Source organism: Pipra filicauda, unplaced genomic scaffold, assembly GCF_003945595.2.
Source record: "Pipra filicauda isolate LSUMZ 115617 unplaced genomic scaffold, ASM394559v2 scaffold111_size4109106_pilon, whole genome shotgun sequence".
Classification (NCBI taxonomy): Eukaryota; Metazoa; Chordata; class Aves; order Passeriformes; family Pipridae; genus Pipra; species Pipra filicauda.
The window spans coordinates 2589198-2611380 of NW_024103563.1; the positions used below are offsets into that span (position 1 = coordinate 2589198).

The 22183-nt window shown below is 39.9% G+C and overlaps 1 protein-coding gene across 2 annotated transcripts in view; it reads right to left on the minus strand.

The window, feature by feature from the left end:
- The window catches only part of UNC5C (unc-5 netrin receptor C), a 258552-nt gene that overhangs the window by 82477 nt on the left and 153892 nt on the right, over positions 1-22183 (minus strand). For both annotated transcript variants that reach the window (XM_027731747.2, XM_027731746.2), the window contains exon 2: positions 13980-14201. In XM_027731747.2, the coding sequence (XP_027587548.1) occupies positions 13980-14201 (222 nt within the window). The remainder of the gene's footprint in view (positions 1-13979; positions 14202-22183) is intronic.

Sequence of the window (22183 nt, forward strand, 5' to 3'; positions counted from 1 at the left end):
AGGCTCACAATGTTTGTCATAACTGGTCTGCAATTATGTCCCAGTCCAGCGAATTAAATAGGTTCTCCATATGTCAAGATTTTTGCCTATTTAGTAGCACAGCTTATTCAATCTTTCAATTCAATAAAATAAATGTGTCTCTGGGACTAATACAACCTGAGCTCTGAAAAGAAGTAGGAAGGAACCAGAAATTTACTTATTTCTGTATTTGCATGTTAATGAGGGATCAATAGGCAGAGAGAGGCAGAGGGCAGAGGGAGCCTTGCTCCATCTGTCTACTGCTGATGTGTGCAGCTGAATAAGCACAGGGAGAGGCACTAGCTGACAGTATATATCAAAACCAAAGTTACTACAGCTTGTGGAGCAAAAGGAAGCATGAAAAGGGAGTCTTGCCTTACATATGTGGTCTTTTACTGTAAGCTGTATCCTAGAAACACAACGAAGCAAAGACGCACTTAATACACAGGGTCCCCAAGTGCTTAACGTAGCTGGCTATACAAACTGTGAAGTAGATTATCTGCTCTTCAGAGGCACAAATGTTATCTTTTTAATGTATGCAAATGTAATGTAATTGTAGATATTATGGCAGATTATTTGGTAACTGCAATAATAACTCATGGGTTCCATATTGCACTCACTGAAGTAATTGGCAAATTTCCCAATGATTTTAATAGAAACAGATTTGCCAATCAGATTCACTACTTCCTAGGGAAGCAAAAATGTCTCATAAGGTTCTACAACCATATATGATTGCACAAGACAATAAATGATCGCCATAAACATCAGAAAACAGAAAATTACTATCAATTAATCAAATATTATTATCCAGCCTGGAGTCAGTCTAGGTCACAGAGTTAATATCTACACCTCACTGGGCATCGTTCTGCCAAGAAATTGTTTTGATGTATCTTGGCTGCCCTAACTGTTCAGCATTTGATATTAATACCCAGGATGTGTGAAAATATTCCTCAGGACTTTGATAGAGCAATTTTGGTGAAAGTGTTATATTGGCATGTGTTTGAACCCGGTGGCACAACAGTAAACAGGAACTATTTAGTTGCAAGACTAAACTGCACTTATAGACTCTAAGAAACTGCATGAATAATTTATTTTCTCTGTAAGAAGTTCAAACAATTTCTGTGCTTTTGTGCTTTCACGTGCCCAAAAGGTATCTTATTAATTACGAGTCACATACTCCACAGAACACATTTCACAAGGAGATGGAACTTCATGACCTACTGGTCCGGAAAAAGACATTAGAATAATACCTGCATATACATTGCAGGTATATTGCAGCCACTGTAAATAAGTATGAAAATATAGCCCATTTTCACAAAGGTAACTTGTAACCCTTCACACGTTCAATTTCCTGAAGTCAGTACTCAGAGCAACCTCCCAGACTTGGTATTCGGTGCTGTTGGTTCCCTTCCAGATTAGACAGGTACAAGTTCCCCCGACTGCATACGACCCCAAATCTCCCTTCCCACTGGGCAGTGGGGACACAGAGGGCAGGGATGGAGTTTCTGGATGACGTAGAAGAGGCTTTGGGGAGACAGCAGAAAACAGCTCTGGGGCAGGGGGATTCCTCTGCACGTCCATGAAACACACAGTGCTATAGAATCAAATTATACAGCATGTAACTTATACAGCATGGTCTGTCCCGAGTCAAGTCCTCAATTTAGACATTGTGAAAACTGTAGTGGCTCGTGCAGTCTTGAGATAAATCAGTGCCAGTTTGAAACAGGCCGTGCTTTCTTATTCACAGCTCCTTTTTCTAGTTATTAGCAGCAGGAGAGGGGCATGAAGGAATGAACTTTATGAATGTTGCTCAGTCAGGACAGATATGAATGATGTAAGTATATATACTTCTAAAATGCAAGATGAGAGTGGAAGAAAAATTCTGACACCAAAACAGAAGTCAGATTTTTGCTATCATTTCAGGAGAAGATGGATTATCTCCATAATATTTGGCAAAAAGGATGAAAGCATTTTCAGTTCTCATAGTCCTCATCTGTCTTAGATTTCATACAAAGCTGCACCCAAAAATACTTAAAACAGCATCATATTTTTTGCTTCACTAAAGTGGCCAAGACCACATATCAAAGTGGTATGACTGTAAATGGATTTAATAAAAGGTAAACAGATTGGTTTCTCATTATGCAGTCCTTTGTCCTTTGACCTTTAATGGTAAAATTTAAGTGACCAAAGCCAAGAATTATGATCATTTTACTCACTGATAGTCCAGAATGGCCTGTCTGATTTATTTAATTACTCATCACTGGTGCTATAAACAACCTGTCTCTCTAGCAGAAGTCCGATCATTTTACTTGGTGAAATAACCTTTTTACAAAGGTAAAAGAAAATCAGTGCTATATCAGAATTTAAATTTATTTACTCTCTTGCAGAGATGGATCCCTTGTAGTCAGAGAGTTATTCCACTCAAATATATCAGAGTACCTAAGCTATAGAATTTGATGTTTAAAAATGAATAAATAGGCTATGCACAAGAAGAATGGCTTCAAATATTTAAGTTCTTGCTGAGAAAAATGCACTCTGTGCACCGTAATGGGACAGAGATTATTGCGTAACTGCACACTTTGCCTATAGCTTATTTTCTATCTAGTGTGTCTGTAATCTTAACAAAAGACAGACAGATAGATATCCAGAGAGAGTTTAAAAGAGTAAACAGCTTTAACATCCAGTAATCTTTCACACTGTGACTGCATGAACTTGGTTTTGTCTCAATACTGCTTTTCTGTAAGTTGAGGCTCCCTGGAGATATGAAATGACTGCATGAAGATCACGAATAATTTCCCACAAATATTAGCTTAAATATTTAAATTAAAAGCTCTCAGCTATTTTTGCTCTCTTCATAACTTTCTCTTTAGGAAACAAACACATTCTTAACTCAAATTAACACAGGTGAAGGCAACAGCCTAATAAAGTCCAACTGCCTTAAAACCAATGTCAAGTTTGCACTGGTTTGCATCACTTACCTATGGTATCTAATTACCAGCTAATGTTACCAAGTTAAGCTAAAATCCCAGCTCCCCTAATATTTTTTAACTGACTGACTTACACAAAAATTACAAAGGACTGTCTTCAGAGGGATTTTACTTTGAACTGGAATTAAAGAACATGCATTCTGTTTGGGTTTTGTTTTTTAGTGAAAACAAGGCTTTTTTGTTCTTTCCTGTTAACATCTGAAGGACTAAGTTGTGTAAGATGCTGGGAAGATTTCAAAAGGGAGTTCATGAATGCTGATGGAAAACAAACCGTGTGCCCCGGTCCCTACCAGCATGGTGGAGGTGGGCAGCACAGTCCTGTGGGTTTATCCCCTTGGGGGAGGTAAAACAACCCCTCTACTGTCTTCTTCCCTGGCCAACCTTGGCAGCTCATTGCTTTACATCACCCTTGAACTATTGTTGTTTAATACCATAGAACAGCATTGGATTGCTTGTTCTTTGCTTATAAACAGTTCAGAGACAAAGGAAAAACACTTCCTCCTTTGTTTTTTAATGAAGGCTATTTTCTGGTTGACAGCAGTTTTTGCAAATATGTACAAATTGTTCCAAAATGCATTATTATCTTCCACATGTAACAACATGTGCCTATGGTTGCCGCATTCTTTTTTCCTTTTTCCTGGTTCAAAAGTAATAATCTCCAGTGTAGCAGGACTCCAAAGAAAACCTCCCTACAAACATAAATTTACATTCAAGCATAGGCATCATAATTTCTGAAATCACATAGGCTGAGGTCTAGGAGCAGAAACAAATGCAAGTCGATGCATTTTGACCCAAGCCATCCTGACACTAAGAAACCCTGGGTGGCAATACCCATGCAATTCCCTGCCTGGCTGGTGCTGCTTACAGGAATTGAGAAGACGACAGGTCATCCACACAGAAAAGCATGAGTATGAGCTCTTAGCAGCTCCAGCTTTTGGGTTAAAGCCCAATCTTCCCTTCTTTTGATTGAGGCACATGCAGCTGAGAAAAGACACTGTTTTGGTTTTTTTTCAAGGGCCAGGAAAAAAAATGTGCCAATGGTTCATGTGTTACTTAAAGCTGCAGTTGAGACTTCACAAAGAAAATCTGTGCATTTTTTATTTCTGGTTCAGAGGATTTACATGCTCTTTCTAATGATCTGGGCCTTCAGCAGTGGGTAATGCTTCCCAGTCCCCAGCTTAGTGCTCATGCAAAATTGAAGCACTTCTGAGGCAGTTTACAGCCTACAGATGAATCTCAATGTGCAAAAAGAAATAATGGTTGTTTAGCACTTCACAAGAAGCAGCAGAGGAAATTATGAAAAAAAAAAAAAAAGAAATCTATTGAACTTCAAACATCTGGGAAACCAACAACAAGCATCTGAATTTTGAACAGCATGTTTACATTTCCTTTGCATAGTGGAGGGGGCAGGGTTTGTGTGTAAATTTATATATAAAAATATACACCAAGGTGTTTATACTACTGACTTACTGACATATACATGTTATATATATATATATAAAAAATATGTATCTGCACATGTATGTTTGTACCACATCCACTCTGCATGGTTTTGAGAAGCAGAGACAACTTGAAAATGCCTTATTCCTGTGAACTTGATGCAATGACACAGTTCAATGGCTGGTGCAGCTATTGTGGGAACAAGGACAGTCTCAATGTGACACAAGGGGTCACTCGGGAGCCTTCCTCAGCAGTTGTTTTCCTATTTTTTTAGTCCACCATATGCAGAAACTGCAGGTTGGGGGAGAAGTTTAAGAGCCCCATCGTTTTTTGCTGTTGTTTTTCTGCACACTGGGGATGGTATTTCACAGCTGATTTACACATCTTGAAAAAAAAAAAAACTAAAAGGAAAAGAAGAAAAAGGCGAGCAGCTGCTTTTAAAGCAGCTTTGTCCAGTGCGCTGTCAATTGAAATGACTTCCTCCAGACAGAGTTGAAGCTCTGGGAATTTACTGTCTGCTCTGCCATCCAGCATGATTTCAGGGCTGTGCCAGGGCAGCAGTCAAAACACCAGCTCCTGAACACCATCATGTTATTCTTAGTTTGTAGCAAAGCGTGCAAAAAGGTAGCCTGGTGGTCACAGTCATTTGGTGTGTACATGTTTCTGGATGCAGCACAGTTCATGATACTCGTCAGCTAGAGTGAAGCACCACGGATGCAAGCAAGTTCCTCTGCAGATCCATGTGACTTTGACTAAAAAATAGACCTTTTCAATTATGTAAGTAAATGCTGTCAATAGTATCCCTGTAACTATTGCTGCTTTCTTTTATAATTTTTTCTAGGTACCCACCACTCTGTGTTCCAATACCGATTTCCACCTTAGTTGAAAAACAAAAGCATTAAAACCAAACCCCAAAGCAAGCCTGATCCACTTCTAGGCATCACTATTCTTCAGGGCTGGCAGTTCTTACTCTTCTTCAGAGCAGGGCACAGCAACCGACCCAGGTGCAGCATCAGCACTCATTACAGAAACATCATTATACATGACACTGGGAAGCCAAAACCTACAATCAAGCAGCCAAGATCGTCTCTGAAATCAAAACCTGGGAGCAAATAATAGAAGAAGCTGCAACAGCCTGAAGATCAGTATTCAGGGGGTAGAAGAGACAAAGAAGAGTCTGACAAAGGACTCCCTTTTTGCTCTCACAATCAAAATATGAAGAGGGATGAGAAGTTATGAGGAACTCTGAAAGGCGTCCCATCAAAACCTGTGGAGAAAGAGCTGTATATAACCTTGCAGTCCTGCAGTCCTGCTGGTACCTACCACATCATGCTGCTCATTTATGTACAAAACACAAATGCATGAGAATGACAAAATGAGAATGAGCAATGAACCTGTAAAGGCAGCACAAAATTAGATCCTGTATGGGTCAGAGCTGCATGGCTGCATGTGACAGCCACCTCTCTTTTCCTTGCCACGTTAGTGATGATTTGGTTCTCTGTCAGCATAGTGAAAAAATCTCACTAAAGCTGATCTATGTGCAAAGGTTGCTACATACAAATGTTTTTGTGGGGTTTTTTTTGGTGGTTGTTGGGGTTTTGTTTGTTTGTTTGCTGTGGTTTTGGGTTTTTTTTTTTTTTTTTTTTTTTTTTTTGTTTTTTAAAAAAAGAAAAAAAAGAAAGAGGAAAGGATTTCTCCAACGTATTTTAAGCAACAGGAATTCTTCTTCAGATAAAGATTTCATCACCTAATGAGCTGATAGAGGAAAATATAGAAGATACCACTCAGGTAACTGAGATACAAGCTTAGACAGGCATCAAGGGAGTCTGGACACCAATGGAGTCACCAAGACTCCAATGTGTCTAAACAGTGTTAGACTACAGCCAGACCATCTGGCTGCATCAGACTATAACTTGTTTGCTTAGAAGATAAAGTAAGGTATACATTTGACCTTTCATTTCCCTGAATATTTTCAGGTATTTTTGCAGAGAAACTACAGATCTACTAGTCCTGCTCATTCTCCCATTTAATTAACTGAAAAAGCTACATTTATACAATGCAAGTGTTCCTGTCAGGGTGCTACTGACCGCAGCACCTTTTTATGACAGCACACAAGATCTTGCCTATGCTCTTCTTTTCCATCATTACTATATCCAAAAAACATTTGTTTTCCATTTAGGACAGTGGGCGCAGGATAGAGACTAAGCTTTGGGACTCACTTCCAAATCAAGATCACATTTATCAGCCTTTCAGGAATCAGACCACCCTCGCAACGGGGGCTCCAGATCCCACACAAAGGGCGTTTGGCTCTAAAGGAGCCAGGGGACATGGATGGAAAAAGGAAGCATTGCTGCACAAAGTTGTGGCTAGTCTGAAGCTGTGGTGGGTGGACTGATGTCAGAGGATGTCTTTTGGGGAATTAATGGGATTATGAGTGTGTAACAAAGGGTTTAATGACGGAAAAACTTGCAGGAGATAAGACGTAGGCTGGAAGTATTCAGAGGGCTATCCCCAAATGCTTCAGATGAATGCACTAGGCATCCATATTCCTCTTCTAATTATTTTAAATAACTTTATTTCCTGTCTCAGATTTGTTTTCCTAGAAGCCCACAGGAAACCTCCAGGACAATTTCATGAACAGCTGTAGATAGGCAGTTAATGCTGTAGTAAGAAATGAATAAATATCCTAAAGCTTTTATCTTTTGGTCCCAAAGCACTTTGCAGAGGTAAATAACAGACACATTGAGTGATTTGCACAGACACATGGTGAATACAAAGAAAATTTGGAATAGGCAAATGACCCTTCCCATGGGCCCATTATGACTCAGTGGAAGAGCATGAGAGGGATTAACTTGCAGGAAGAGTAGCTCTCTCTGCACCCCTGTTAGCATCCCTGAGTACCCTGAAAGATAGAGCAAGTGCCAAGGTTGGGAGAGCCTGCTTTAGTCAGCTTAGCAGCAGGAGGGCAGAGGGTTTGCAACGTCCACAGCTGCTGTCTGCAATGGTAGCTGGGCATACACCCCCACAGGGAAAGGGCAGCATTAGCAGAAGGACAGGCAGGTCTCAACTGTTGTGAACACAAAATCACAGAATTATAGAATCAACTGGGTTGGAAACGACCTCTGAGATCATCAAGTCAAAAAGAAGGTGTCTAGGTCTAACAGCTGGAAGCAGCCTTCCACAAAGACTTAGATGGACAAAAACTCCACATACAACAGTTTAATTAAACAAGAAATCAATGATATGTTAATGCACATATTATAAGTGAACACTATACTCAGTAGCATCTAAACCCCAAACCCCCAAATCTTTTGCAGGCCTCTATATAAAAACATAAGTTCCCTGGGCTTGGGGGTACGTAAAAGGTTATTTCCCTTCTTTAAGTATGTGCTGACTTTAGCAATTTCTCCACTCACTTCAACAAAAAACCCTACTATTTAAAATAAATATCCTACAAAATGGTGACTCTCTCCCTCTCTGTGTGTTTCTTTTGATGCTTCCAAAATGGCTATTTTTTCTATCCAAATATACTAATTACACCATACACATAAGCATGTTTCATTCCCAGCATCCTTCCAAAGAGGGGACAGACTTCAAAATACAAAAGAAAATGGACTGTGATATCAATTCTAACCCACATCTCAAAACTATTAATAGGAGCATTTGGGAAGACACATATTTAAATTTCCTTGAAATGAGCTGGATTAGGGCAGAGAATGGAAAGAGCAGAGCTAAAAATTGGCAATACGTTGCTGAGAAATAATTATTTTGCATACGGGTGCTTGATGTTTGTAATGGACTTGATCCAATGATAAAAAAAAAAAAAACTATTTGTGACAACAGCGGAATGAAAATAATCCTTTTTTATGATGTGTTGTTACCCTTACTAACATAACCCCAAGGTATTCTATCCCAGATACTCAAAATATTGTAGGCAGAATTCAGCATTATATGTCATATATTTAGTGAAGTTAATAGGGACAGTGGCCACATTTGTTCAGAAAAATAGCTTTTTTCCTTATCTTTTGGATTCTTCAAAAATAATACAGAGAATTAGGAGGCTACAGCAGTTCAAGAAGCAAAAAGAGATTAAGGAAGAAAAATCTGCAGAGAAGGAAAACAGCAGTAAGGAAAAGAAGATCTATGGGTCACAGAAAACAATTAAAATATTTTCCCTCCACATTTCTCTCCCTGAGCTGTACTTACTTGGGGATTGGGGGCACTTGAATTTTGTATTTGGGCTGCCAAATGAAGTTCTTCAACACTGTTATTCAAAGAAGTGCTATTCTAAAAAATAAGGGTCTTTCTTATTTATAAAAAATACTAAGACAAAAGAACACAACTTCTCGAAAAGAGAGGCTATATGATGATCTTTGCTGTACAATCAGAAGTCCCAGCTTAAACAATGTCTGTGACTTTTGTCATTAGGGCAATGCGGCCTTCTAAAATGTGGTGTCACAAACATCAAAATAAATGGGTTTCAGGAGATGTACACACAGAGAGGAAGACAAAGCGACAGAGCATTTTGTGCTGGAAGTGATTTTCCTGCCTCTATACATGGTGACAGAAGAGCAGAGACAGTCACTGTGAATGTTTCCCCACTGCTGTTGCGGCTGCAGCATCTTGTAAGAGATGTTTTAAAGGCAAAAGGGCAGATGTCAATCTTTGATCTTTCTGTTGAGAAGGTGATCTATTAAAGATTTAGCTAGCTGGGTACCTACTCCCTCGACAGGCTGCCAAACTCATTGCTTAAGGTAACAAACTCCTATTTGCCAGATCAATGCTGACCCTATGTCAAAAACTTGGTCTCCTTTTGTCAAATGTGCAAGTCATCCAAAAAATACTTTATTAACGGGGAAAGGTAACGGTAGGAGGTAAGCACTGGAATCACAGTGGTGGCTATGTGAAGAAACTGAAACAAAGAAGTCTGAGATTTTTGTCTGAAAAGAAGTGCATATTTTTACATTTCAGTGCAGTTTGATAAATCCTCTTAATCAGACAAAAATCTTATTTTGAGACAGATTCTAACTTTATCATTTTTGCTGATTTGTGGGGAGGCAAAGAGTTGAAGGGGTAGATGAAGGGAAAGTCCTTGGAACAACCAATCCTCCTTGCTGTAGCCTGTATGGCACTGGGGATGCTCCTGGAGGAAATTAGGTTTTTAAGCATGGGAAAAAGGACTATTGACTTCGCCTTTTCCTTTAGAGAGCCTGCCTCAGCACACTTTTTCTCTGAGATTGGACAGATGAGCCTGTTTGTTTTGTATTAGCCGGAGCTTCAGGCTAGCCTTGAGTCCTTATTCACCCTTGCTGCTATTTGGGAACATGAAGGAGGTCATCAGCAAACTACCCAAGTCTTCCTCTCCCTATGCAGCCCAGCAAAAGAAGACAGACAACGCAGGCAAACAATAATGCCAGCTGAATTGCCCAATATGTCTATTTAATTAGCACTTAGAAGAGTCACAAATGTTTTCTCCTTGTTTGAAGGAGAGAAAAGAAGAACATGTCCCTGGCCTTGCAGAGGGCAAGAGGGGGTTTATAGATCGTTTCAACTTAACAGTCATGGGGAAAGTATTACAACATATATCCAAATTGAAAAGAGAAAAAAAAGCTCCAGATTTTTTTCTGGGTTTTTTTGGTACATCACTGGGACGTGGGGTTTGCTTTAGCAGCATTTAATCCCTCTGGACAAATGAAAGAGGTGTAAGACACTGATTTTCTATATACTCACAATTCTCCCACCACTGCAGAATTGGTGTGTGTGTCTCAGAAAATATTTCTCCATAAAAACCACACATGAAAAATAAAACCATAGAATCATAGAATAGTTTGGGTTGGAAGGGACCTCTAAAGTCATCTAGTCCAAACCCCCTGCAATGAGCAGGGACATCTTCAACTAGATCAGGTTTCTCAGAGCCCCATTCAGCCCTTCCATGAATGTTTCCAGGGATGGGGTATCTATCGCCTCTCTGGGCAACCCATTTCAGTGTTTTGCCATCCTCATTATAGAAAAAAAATCTTTTGCCATAGTAATTTTCAGAGGTAATTTGGAAAATGTGCACAAACACAAATTACTCTAACAAGTATTGATGCTATTGAACTTCCTGTCCTGAGAAAATGGAATTTTCTTGCCCCCTCCCTCCCCAAAGCATCAGTTCTGCAGTGTTCCTTTTATTTTTGTTGCTGTTATCTTTTGTGACAGTCAGCCATAAAATCAAATGTGTTCCCTCAAAACAACTCTCATCTTTGTTTTTTAAAACCAGTGTTCTTTTTCTTTTCCACATTAATCGGAAAATATTCCAGTAAAGACAATAAAAAGACCATGCCCTGCCTTGTATTTCATGTACATGAGAAACAAAAGTCAAAGATGTTCACTAGACATTTCTAACGCACACATCTGACTTGTTTATGAAAATGCTTAGCCTCTTCCATAAAGAAGAAAAATTCCAGTGAGTCTGAGGATTAAAAAAAGAATGTAATGATCTTCTGTGTAAAGTAAAGCCTCTGGTTTCTCAGACTCAATCAGTGTAAAATATTTTGCAAGGCTCTCTTTTCAGGCCAACTTAATTAAATAAAGTGGTACTAGAACACCCTGTCACTATTACAGTTCCCATCCTTTCCAACCAGAAGGCAACTCCCACAGAGTCCCTGTGCATGTTCTTTACAGCAATGGTTTACCTACTGATTAAAAATATCCCACAGTGCAAAGTGCATATAGCTATTGCTCTTATTCTATACCTTCTCTCTGTTAGAAAGAAAAAAATACATAGGAAAATTATATAAATATTTATTTTCCCCTCTTAAAAGTTAACCATCTTAATATATTTAACATTTCTATACAGCAGCTCTCTTCAATGAGAGCTTGGCTGCACTCTCATTCCATCTCTTGTGCCATTGCTATTGCTGTGCTGTTTTCTCTGGCCTTATCAATGACAGAAACAAATTTGCCTTATAAGAAGAGTTAATCATCTCTACATAGATTTCATTCCTGGGCACAGGCTCAAAGTCCATGAACACATAATCTTTTGCAAATCAAAACCTATTTCTCTCTTTCATGCATCATTTACAACCCCAAGATGATGTACTGCTAGCATCACACCTGTATTTTAGTTCGCTTTCTTCCTGATTACCCGTCCTTTAGAAAAGAAAGCAAAAGTGACCTTTACTTTTTTCCTCTCATATTTTATTGTCTGTTTGCCTTCTTTTCCCTTGCTTTGCTTGTCTATGCAAAGAACTGAAAGAAAAAGCCTGGTTCAAAAACAGCAGCAGAATACCTCCTCAGCATGTTCCTCTTCTTCATAAGGAGGCAGAAGAGACCATAGGAACAGTAAAATACTAGAAAAAAACAAAGCACCTAGTTTTCAGTTGCTGGGATCACACAACAGACCCAGCAGAAATACTGTGTAACTGAGATCCCTTTCAGCCCCAGGTTACCCATATAAAGGCTAGACCTAACCTGGTTTGTGGACAATTTCTCCTGCCTCTCACAAGCCTGAAGGCAGCAGCAGCAGCAGCAGTGTAGGCTTGGACTGCCATCCTTACGTCACCCTTTGAGCAGCTCAGTCATTACTGCTGTGCCCTAGGTTACAACTGCACTAGCTAGTCAAAAATAGCAAAAGAAACCAAAATAGTCTCAAAAGTGATAGAGTCAAAGAGCTTTGCAATACAAGCTGCCAAGCCAATACCTTCCTTCTTTGGGCACCAGAATGAATTCTCACAGTCACTGTCTCCTGCAATTTTTTCTCTGGCTTCCTCTGCAGCGAATATATTTTCCTGAGCTTCCATTGCTTTGAAGAAGATAGTATTTTACAGCTACCATAAATAAATTACCCATTTCTATAACAATTATGTGCCATGAGCCCTAGATTCTGAGTCTGCTTACAGAAAGGTGCACAAACACTGCAGTTGTGACATGCATTAACCAATATTCTGGCAACAACCAGGCTGACTGACAAATTTGGGTTTTGATGACAGTTTCATTTTAACGAGCTATTACTGGGACTAGGTTTGTGGCTCTTGTGCTAATAATCTGATGTGCACAGCTTTGACACCCTCTTCCCCTCACCCAACTCCAGTAGATTATCTTAATCTTTAATTGGATATGGTTTTCATTTGCATGTAATTGCTGCTGTTTGTTATGCAAAGCATTTGTTCTCTAATATATTCTGATGCATCTTGAATTTTCAAGACTGGCCTTCTACAACTTGTAGAATGCAATTTGCTTTACGGCATCACAAAGTTCTCCCACAATGAGATTTTTGAGAAAAAAGAATGAATTTTTCATCTCTAGTGAAACATTTTCCTGTTTCTAAATGGTGATGTTAATAAAAGCTTAAAAAATTAACCCAGTCGTAGATGTCCTCCTGTTTGTCCTTTTTCATTCCCTTGGCCTCCCCTGAAGACATATTAAGGAACACAATTTTTTTTGTTTGGTTTCTTTTAGTTTTTATGCTACAGTCAACTTGTGGAAAAGCCAATTCTTAATAGCAAACAAACAGGCCCAAAGTTTAATACAGACTTTTTTCTGCAGCCTTTCTTCCTACACCCACCTTCTCTTTTTCAAGTGGGAGCATCAAGAAAAGCTTATGCTTTTGATCTCTGTGCAAATAAATGAGCTAAAACAAATAAAACCTGGTTCACAAGAGACTTCCAAAACATCTGGTGGAGTTATTTTTCAAAGTAATTAGACCAAGTGGTGGTGTAATTCCCAAATGAAAGGTACCTTCTTGCTTGGTATCCAGTTATTTCTCAGAGCCATCAAAACAGCAGTAAGTCCTGCTTCTCTCCTTGTATGTGTCTCAAACTCTATTGATTACCAGTCTTACCAAACACTGGTTTATTACCCAAATTTTTAAAACTTTTTTTTGTTTTGATACTATGAGGATCCTGTTTTACTTCCATGAATGTCAGTGGGATTTCTGGTATTAACTGAGGAAGGATGCTAACCTACTGTAACTCTCCTTCATACAGGCTCTATGGAGCAGGCAGGAAAGTGTAATGAATAACAGCCAGGTGCTTGCTCTGGATCAATACACTGCTCTAAAGTGTGCCCAGGTGTGCCTTCTCCTTCTTTCTAGCTGGAAGCTGATTAAATTTCTCCTTTTTTTCTTCGTATCTCCCCAGGAAAACATCATTCTAGAAACAACCCAATTGCTCTTTGACACTTTGGGAAGAATGTGGTCTGTGACAACAACACAGTGCAACCACTGTGCATTTGTGACACTGGGGAAGTGAGTAGGGAGTAGAGCTGTCTAAGAAACCAATTCCATTTTTTTTGTGCATGGTTTGCCTGGTTTATTTGGTTTCAAACTTAGTCAGGGTGCTCTACAACTGACTGCAACTCACTAACTGACCTGCATGCAGACACCACCTCTGTGCTATGAGAGTAATGTTCTGTAATGCCAGATACAGAATTCACAGCTGTATCAGGAGTAAAGAAAAGTAGCTGCCATATGAAACAGCTGGTAGATTACAAAGTGGGCTTGATATTAATGCTTTTTAATTCTCATTCCTTCAAGACATAACACAAACTCACCAGAGGTTTCATCTACTCTCTCATCCACCACATGGTCCTTCTGATGAACCCACTCGCTGTTGCACTTAAAATAGATCTGTGTTGCTGGACTTGCTTTGCAGTACAGATTCACTGGCTTGTTCTTCACAATGTAAGCCTCCTCGGGTTCGATGAGGAAGTGGGGCAATGGCTCTGGAGGGTCAGACGGAAAAGTTTCCGGAAGTTCATGAAAAAAATCATCATCTGTAGAGAAGGGACAAATAGGACAAATGAAACAACCAAAATTCAGCTGCCAAACACTTGCAAACCCTTCCTGAAAATTTCAGAAGGCGCATCATTTTTGAATAAAATGTTGTCTTTGGAGCACTCCTAGACCAAGGCTTAAAATGCACTGCTGTTTTTATACAAGAAGAAATTGTTCTTTACATCCTGAGCTTTCTTTCCTCTATGTGATTTGATAGGGATGTGCACATTCACACGTCTGGGATTGGTCCTTTGTTATCAGCAGCAGCAATACTAGCAATAAAGCATTATGTTAGCGCTTGGGAGAGTTGCCTGCAAAACCGTAAAAAGAAATAATAGAAACTTTTGGAGGCTTCAAGGTCAGACTTTTCAATAGTGACTTATCGCAATGCTTAATCAGGTGCGGGCAACAGCCAGTGCCAGCTGAGGCTGGTACAAATAGGAAATAGCACCTTTCGTTTCAGATGAGCAATTTGAAATCTCCTCTAAGGGCAAAAGACTAAATGCAAGTCCAGTCTGCACCTCTTTGTTCATACTCTGACTCTCCTGCTAAGACTGCTAATGAAGGTGCCAAGCTATGCTTTACGTACTTTGTCTGTAGGACATTTGTCTGTGCAGTCCTTGCAACAGAGAGGACTTGTGAGCTGGGACATGAGGCAGGGCAGCTGTGAAACAGTGACATTTTGGGCCAAAATGGACACAAGCTATTGGTGCAAGGAACATCTGCACTCCCTGCTGCTGATGGTAATGAATAAAGTCAATGTAAGCAGTCCGGAGAAGGACGAAAAGAATCTCTTGCACAGGAGGCAACACTGAAAACACCTAACATGCATACCTTCCTTTCTCTCTCCCTACTTCTTCACAAATCCTCCTTTACAACCCCTCTGCCCCTTCCTGCAGAAAAAGTCCTCCACATCAGAAAGCACCAAATTCAATGGAGAATAACTCTCTTCCCATCCACCTCCCCACCTGCCGTCACAGCACAGGAATATGCAAGAGGCTTTACAGAAGCAAAGAGGTGGGGGAACACCAACTACTGACGGATGCTTCACCAGCAAGCTGACAGTCCTGAAGGCCTTATTCAGTCTCCCCTTTCTGCCTCTGAAGCAGTTATCATTATACACAGTGACGGACGCTGATACTGATCAATAAAACACCGCAGAACATCAAACTAAAAATACTGCAGAAGGCTGGCTATCTTCTCCCTGCCAGTCTCCAGGAAGATGAAATGTCTGACAGCTACTTCCCCGAACCTGAGACATGGCTCTGCAGGCTGTGTCCAGAATTACAAGGGGCATGACTCTCCTTCCAGACCGCGCTTTTCAGAAAGACAAAAAAGAACAGGAACAGATGAAGGAGAGAGGGGAAGAAGGTAATATGATACATATCCATGCACCTATATGAAGGTAGACTGCACGTCTTTATCGGTGAGGGAAATACCTTACACAGCAAACGATTTTGTGAACCTCCTGAACTATTTATGAAGACAACATATGTTCACCATTTTTTTTCATTTTTTCCCCCTTCATATTAATTTAAAAATACTCCTGTCCTTCTGGGTGTCTCATTTTAAAAGGAATATCAGGCCTGACTCACTACTGCATCACTCCCTGAGAGTTAATAGAAGTGAATGGGTTCAGAGATAGAAGAAAGGGTCAATAAATAAAATCTGACAATTTTCTAGCAAAGGGAAAATATGTGAAACACTATAACAATTCCATTTCCATCTCCGATTAATCATTTCCAGATACTCAAATTAAATTTAATTTTTTATCACTTTCCCATTCTTCTTTTTTTTCCCTGTAGTTTCTTTTTCACTCTGACCACACCAGCCTCCTTCTTCTGCAATCACATTTCCTCTCCTCATTAGGTATTTCTTTCCTGCTCCATTTTGCTCCCCATCTTTTTCCAAAGAGAAAATGAGTTACAGTAAGTTATTGGGAGTCCTCATTTGGTTTCATGACAATGAAACATGTCTGAACTGAATCAAGAGGCTTTTCAGCATTCCTCATATCCCCTTCTATGCATATCTCCCCCTCTTCCTCTGTCTCCCTCTCACACACACTGCTCCATAGACATCCACAACGCAGAAACATTAGAGATGAATCATTTCCCCTGAATTGCCACAGGATGTATCTTTTTCTTCTGGTCATTTAATTGCAAATCAGCGAGCAGACAGATGGAAACTAACAAAGCACACATATGTTTTATAATTAAACAAGTATCGCTTCACTAATTTCTGGTGACTGGAAGAACAAATGTATTTATTTTCACCACTAAATTTCTGCACATTATCAAAGGCAATACTTACACTGCCTGACCAATTAACTGCAACTTATCAAAGATAACTAGAAAGTCTAAAAGGAGGGATCAGCTAGCTGCAACAAAAGAAAAAAGGTGTTTTAAAAAATTATTTCTTTAATCAGCCTGAAAAATGTGTGTGTGGGCTTTGGCTTGTCCTCCTGAAGGTAAATGCTTCTAAAGTTTAAATATTATTTGTATGTTAAAGTGGATTCACAGTACTGCCCAGTACATGACAATCTAGTCCTACATTTTGATTGTGGTGATAGCTGCTTCTCTCCACCAGCCTGGAATCCTTCAGTCAGGTACAAGCCTGTTTTCTTATTGTCTTCTTGCTCTGATTCCTCCTTACTCTTCTTAAACAATAATAAAACTCAGCTTTATTTTTCCACACTCTTTCTCACTGCTATCAAGAGGCATCTGAACTGCTCTTAAATGTTAGGGATATAGATGGAAACCATTCACAAACTGTCACACAAATAGTGTGCAAAGGCTGCCAAGTCCCTGGAAACAGGAATTTAAAACTGTCACTTTCAGAAAAAATGTAAGATAATAGCTAAGAAAATTTTTTTTTTTGCTTTTTAAACTGGAGTATGTTTATTTAATCCCTGTCCTGTTACTGTTGCTATTAGGAGTAACAATGGTGTTCTTTTTTTATAGAGCAGCTTCTTAATAGGAGTATATAGAATACAACCATGACTAGGTTTGGCAGAAAAAAATCCCACTCCCACTGCAAAGCTAGTCCTACCTCCATTAGCACTGAGGGACTCTTGTTCCTGTTTTTCACTGTGGAAAGGTAACTGAGGGCTTAATCAGCCTGTGAATCACAGGGGGAAGTCACTTGGTGTTCCCTGCCTCCCCTGAAGAGATGAGGTCGGCTGCTGACGGGCGGCAAAGCACCCCTCTTCTCCCACCCAGGCACACCATTCACCAGCAGCTGAAGTGGCAAGATGGTGGTTTACAGGTAGAGAGGGTGTGCAGCCCCACTTTCCCTGTGCCAGGCTGCGGTATTTGCCTCTCAGGATGAGGATCTTTTGAAGAGGAAGAACGTTAAAGCCCCTCATAATGGCTTGCACATCACACCAGGCACATCTTAGGACAGTCAGCCAATTCAGCTGCTGATTTGGGACAGGGTTTTGAATCATCAACCTTAACACATGTTTTGAATCCAAGTCTTGCATTTAATTTTTTTAATTACAGTAATATGCTGTTTTGATTTCATTGTAATGCCCACAGCAATATGCAAAAATTATAATGGCAGTGTAACTATGTGCCAAAATATGTGTTGGGTTCCTAAGAACCCAACACAGAAAACGTGAATAAAGGATATTTGATCATGTTGAGATTTTTTTGCAGAATGAGCTTCTGGTTACACCAAAGCAACCTAAAAAAATCTGTGTTTTTACAAGGACACAGTTTCTAACAACGTAAAAAATACTTCCATCGAAGTTTCTCCTGACCAGCTACAGTCAAACACAGGTCATTCCTCTCTCCATACAAAAACTAAACTCTGCCTTAGCTTCTTCAGGGATGATTTTGTTATAATGGTGTGGCCTGCTGGACCTGTTTCTATAATTTGGATGGGAGTTGCCTCTCATTGTGTGCTCCACTGCTATATGAGGTGATAAATCTTGCCTCAGACTTTGATCTGCATCTTCCTGATGGCTAGTGCTGGTTATTTAAAATGTTCATCTCCCAATGGTGCAACAAAGCAGCAAACTTTATAATTCTCTTATTTAACTCTCCTAAGTAGTTAGAAATTTTTTTCTTCTGTCGGGAGGAAAAAAGCTAATTAAACCATTTGGGAGAGATCTGGGCATGTAGATACAAAAAACCACTAAAAATTCACATACTTGATTTCCAATCATTATGTCAATGTCATGTGCAGCAAGTTCCCCTTACAACCTTGATCAAACACAAATACAAGGCACACATTGTTCTCCCCTGTTGTAACAAATCCCCTTCTGTGCTCAGCAACTTTGAGCTGCAAGTTTACTTCTGCAGTATGTCACATTCATCTTTATTTCCACATAATAAAGTGTACAGCCCATCTGTTGTTATTGACTGATTTATATTAGCAAGACAAAAGACCTGATTAATGGTACTGCTAAACTGGTTTCAGTCATGCAATTCATTCATATTAAGAAAATAAATTTTTAAAAGCCACTTTACTCTATAAACTTCATTTGGAATTTTTATTTTATTTGCCAGCCCAAAAACAGATATGCTTTTTTATTTGCCTTCTGTAGTATCTGACAACTATATTCTTAAAAAAACCAAAACTGAACGCAAAATCTATAGGAACAGATGAAATGCCACTGAAATCAGCATTGATAGGATCTGGCACGGACTGTCATGTATAGGAATTTTAGCTTAATTTTACTTCAGTTTTCTTTCAAGGTGAAAAAAATTTTGCCTAAGTCAGGAATCTTCTGATGTTAAGAAAGGTCTTTATTGTTTTCATGCATTTGTTCACAAAACTATACATATTATAGCTCTCCATGCATAACAAGTGAAAAGGAAATTTAATGGTATATTTCCCTTTTTATGGACTAGTATCCCTGCTCTAATCTGTGGCAGGAAAATATTGTGCTCCATACACCAATCTATTCATCTCTAGACCACTAGTTTTATTACTATATATCAAGCTTTAATTCTCATCAACCCAGTATATAACTCAGTATATATCTGAACTGCAAGACTTGAACTATTATTGCTTAGATGATAATATATTGGACCATTATCTCTTCGTGCGAGACCTGAAGCAAATTCTTCTCAAATGGAATTTACTTCAGAATGATTCAAGATCAATTTAAAATGAATGGCTGCAAAGTTAATTCCATTTGCATTTGGATGCCCATCACTCGGCAAGATCATTCCCCATGTGTTGCAAGAAAGGCAGCTGGAGTTCACCGTGTGGATGGGATTTCTGTTCAGTTTTTTACGTTATGATTAAAAAGCTTTCTAGAGCAACAAGTACTGTTTACTGTGAAATTAACAGCAGGTGCCAGCTCAGTAAAACAGCTTATCAGGATGGAGGTGAGGGTTTGGATTACAGTGTACGCATTTTCAGGAAAGGAAAATTGCTTGGCTGGAAGTCCTTTGGTTGCAGGATTTTCTGTTCTCCAAGGAAGGGCACGGAATGCCAGCAAATGGGAAGTAAGGAAGGTAAAAAAATACTGTATGCCATATAGTCTGCCTCCACCTTAGAGGCCCATAACACCAATGAAGTTATGAATCCAACATTAGACCAAGCTAAAAGAGAATTAGGAGAAAACAGGACTTTTTCTAAGAATTACTCCTGAGTAGTTTCCATATCAAAAGGCCCTTTCAGCCCTGCCTCAGGCCCTGGAGACCACACAGGGACAGAGAATGGGCACAACAAATAGTAGCCCATGCCCTGAAAGAGAAAGCACATTTTCCTGCTCTGCCCTGGGGAGGAGGAGAAAGGTGGTTTTCTCAGCAGTTACCCTCTGTCAGCCCTACCTCCAGCTGATTTCAGTGTGGGTATGCAATAAGGCGTGTTATTCTTCGTCATCTCAACAGTGGAAGATATCCCCAAATAGCCCAGGAAGACTGCCATTTTACAACAGCAAAATATTTGGCCAGCCTGGGAGGCTGACATCCACTTGCTTGTAGCTGAATTCACTTCAGGCCTTTATGTGCCTAAAGATGAGGCTTGGTTTTGTGGCAGCCCACAAACTAGAGCCTTGCTGAACCTTTCTGAACCCTCCTGAGAGCAAGGTCAAGGGAACTTCTGACTCAAATTTACTGAGCACCCACAAAATTAAATGCTCTTTTCATCAGGGAAGACAGAGTGCAGGCACAGTCTGGGAAAAGTGATAGAGAAATCGATAGGGCATGCAATGTTCATCTTTTTTGGGTGATTTCAGTCCAGAAACAGAATAAATACGGACCACAAAAAGGAATGAACTTTTCCTGCACCTGCAACAGCTCAGTGAAGACCCTCCTAGCACATCTCAGCTTAACAACAGGTCCCCAAGAGGTCAAACCCAAGCTTTGCATGCACTTAAATAATGAAGAACATATACACCGAGTGGCTACATCAGAAGGCTGTTGGGCAAAAGTCTCCCCTTCCAAAACCTGAAAATCAAGCAACACCAAAACGCATTCTTTCCTGTCCTTTTGTGCCCCTACCAAAAAAAACTAACTTTCACAGAAGCACAGGAATTAACACTCAATCCATGGTCAGCCAAAGACACCAACCTGGAACCCTTTCAAAAACCCAGACAATAGGTATCTCAGACATCTGAAATACTGGATTAGTGGTTCAACTAAAGAGTTCAGGAAAGAGACTTCTGTTATTTAGAGGCAGGTCTAATATACAGAACATCCCAATTAAATAAGTAGCCTACCTGCGCTTGTTACATCCACCATACCCTGATTAGCCTTTCTCAGAAAGCTGTGAAGAGCTGAAGGGAAGAAGAAAGCTCCATGCTCTTCCTTTCAACAGCAATGCACAGTCTGGTATTAGACTGGGAGACTGCTAAGGTTGGGATCTGTAGTTTAAAAGCAGGGATGTTTTGCAGTCAAAAAAGCAGCCAAATGAGTGGCTGCTGGTGCTGCTCCCCGGCAGCACTATGTGAAGCAGAGCCCTCTCCTCTTCTGTACTCCTCTCCATGCTCCTATTTTATATGAGTGCTGCACGGTCAGATATAAAGCCAACATCAGAAGAAGATGAAAGAATAAATGGTTATCACGCAGCCACAGCCAGTGTGGACACTGTGCAACCATGTTGCCTACAGCAATCAGAGCGTGCTCCATCTTCCCTGCTTTGATAGTGCCATCTCCTTCTTCAGCTCTGTGCTTGGAATACATTTTGCCTGGCTTACCCTGGTAAACTGCACTGCTGTTAATCAACAATTAATTCCAGTGGAGTCGGGTCTGATTTGTGTCAGAGTAAGGAAAAGGAGAATCAGGTCTAGATGAGGAAAACACTGACTGTACCAGCTTTATAAAGCATTTTGCAAGTTCTCTGTCTGGGAAAAGGGCATCTTCCCCCAATTTGTTTAATTCAGAATTATAATTAAAGTTTCTGCTTCTCATGAGGCTAATGGCAATTTTGACATCAATCACATGAGAGGCAGACTAAAGACAAAAGACAACTCCTACAGCCGTATGTAACAGAGAGATGTCTTTGTACATCCCACTGCTAATCCAAGACAAAAACTGCAGGTATATATATGTAGACACGACATTTAAGATTCTGTATCCAGAACTTTACCATTGTCCTGAGACAAACTCTGTCAGACTACCAGCTGCTGCCTAAACAAGCAAGAGATGGTAGAGGTACTCGTTAGCATTGGACTCGAGGTAGGAAAATGCCAGAACATGATATGATTTCATGCAAGGCAATGAAAATACCTTCTGTCGCATATGAAGAGCACCAAGCTGTTCTTTGAGCAACAAGGTTTCTGAGAATTGTTGTCAGTATAAGAAATGTAATGCAGCAATCTGCAAGTGCTACTTATTGTGAGGCTTCCTAACCATAAAAATAGATGAAAAAGAATGAAGGCTAATCATTAGGAGTGAGGCCGACTTATGAGCACTGAGTGTGAAATATCAAGTGAAGAGGCAAAGGCCCTGTTTCTTTGCTGTGCTGCCCTGCCCTGTGTACCAGCATCATATCCCTCTTTGCAAAACTTTCATTACTTCTGCTG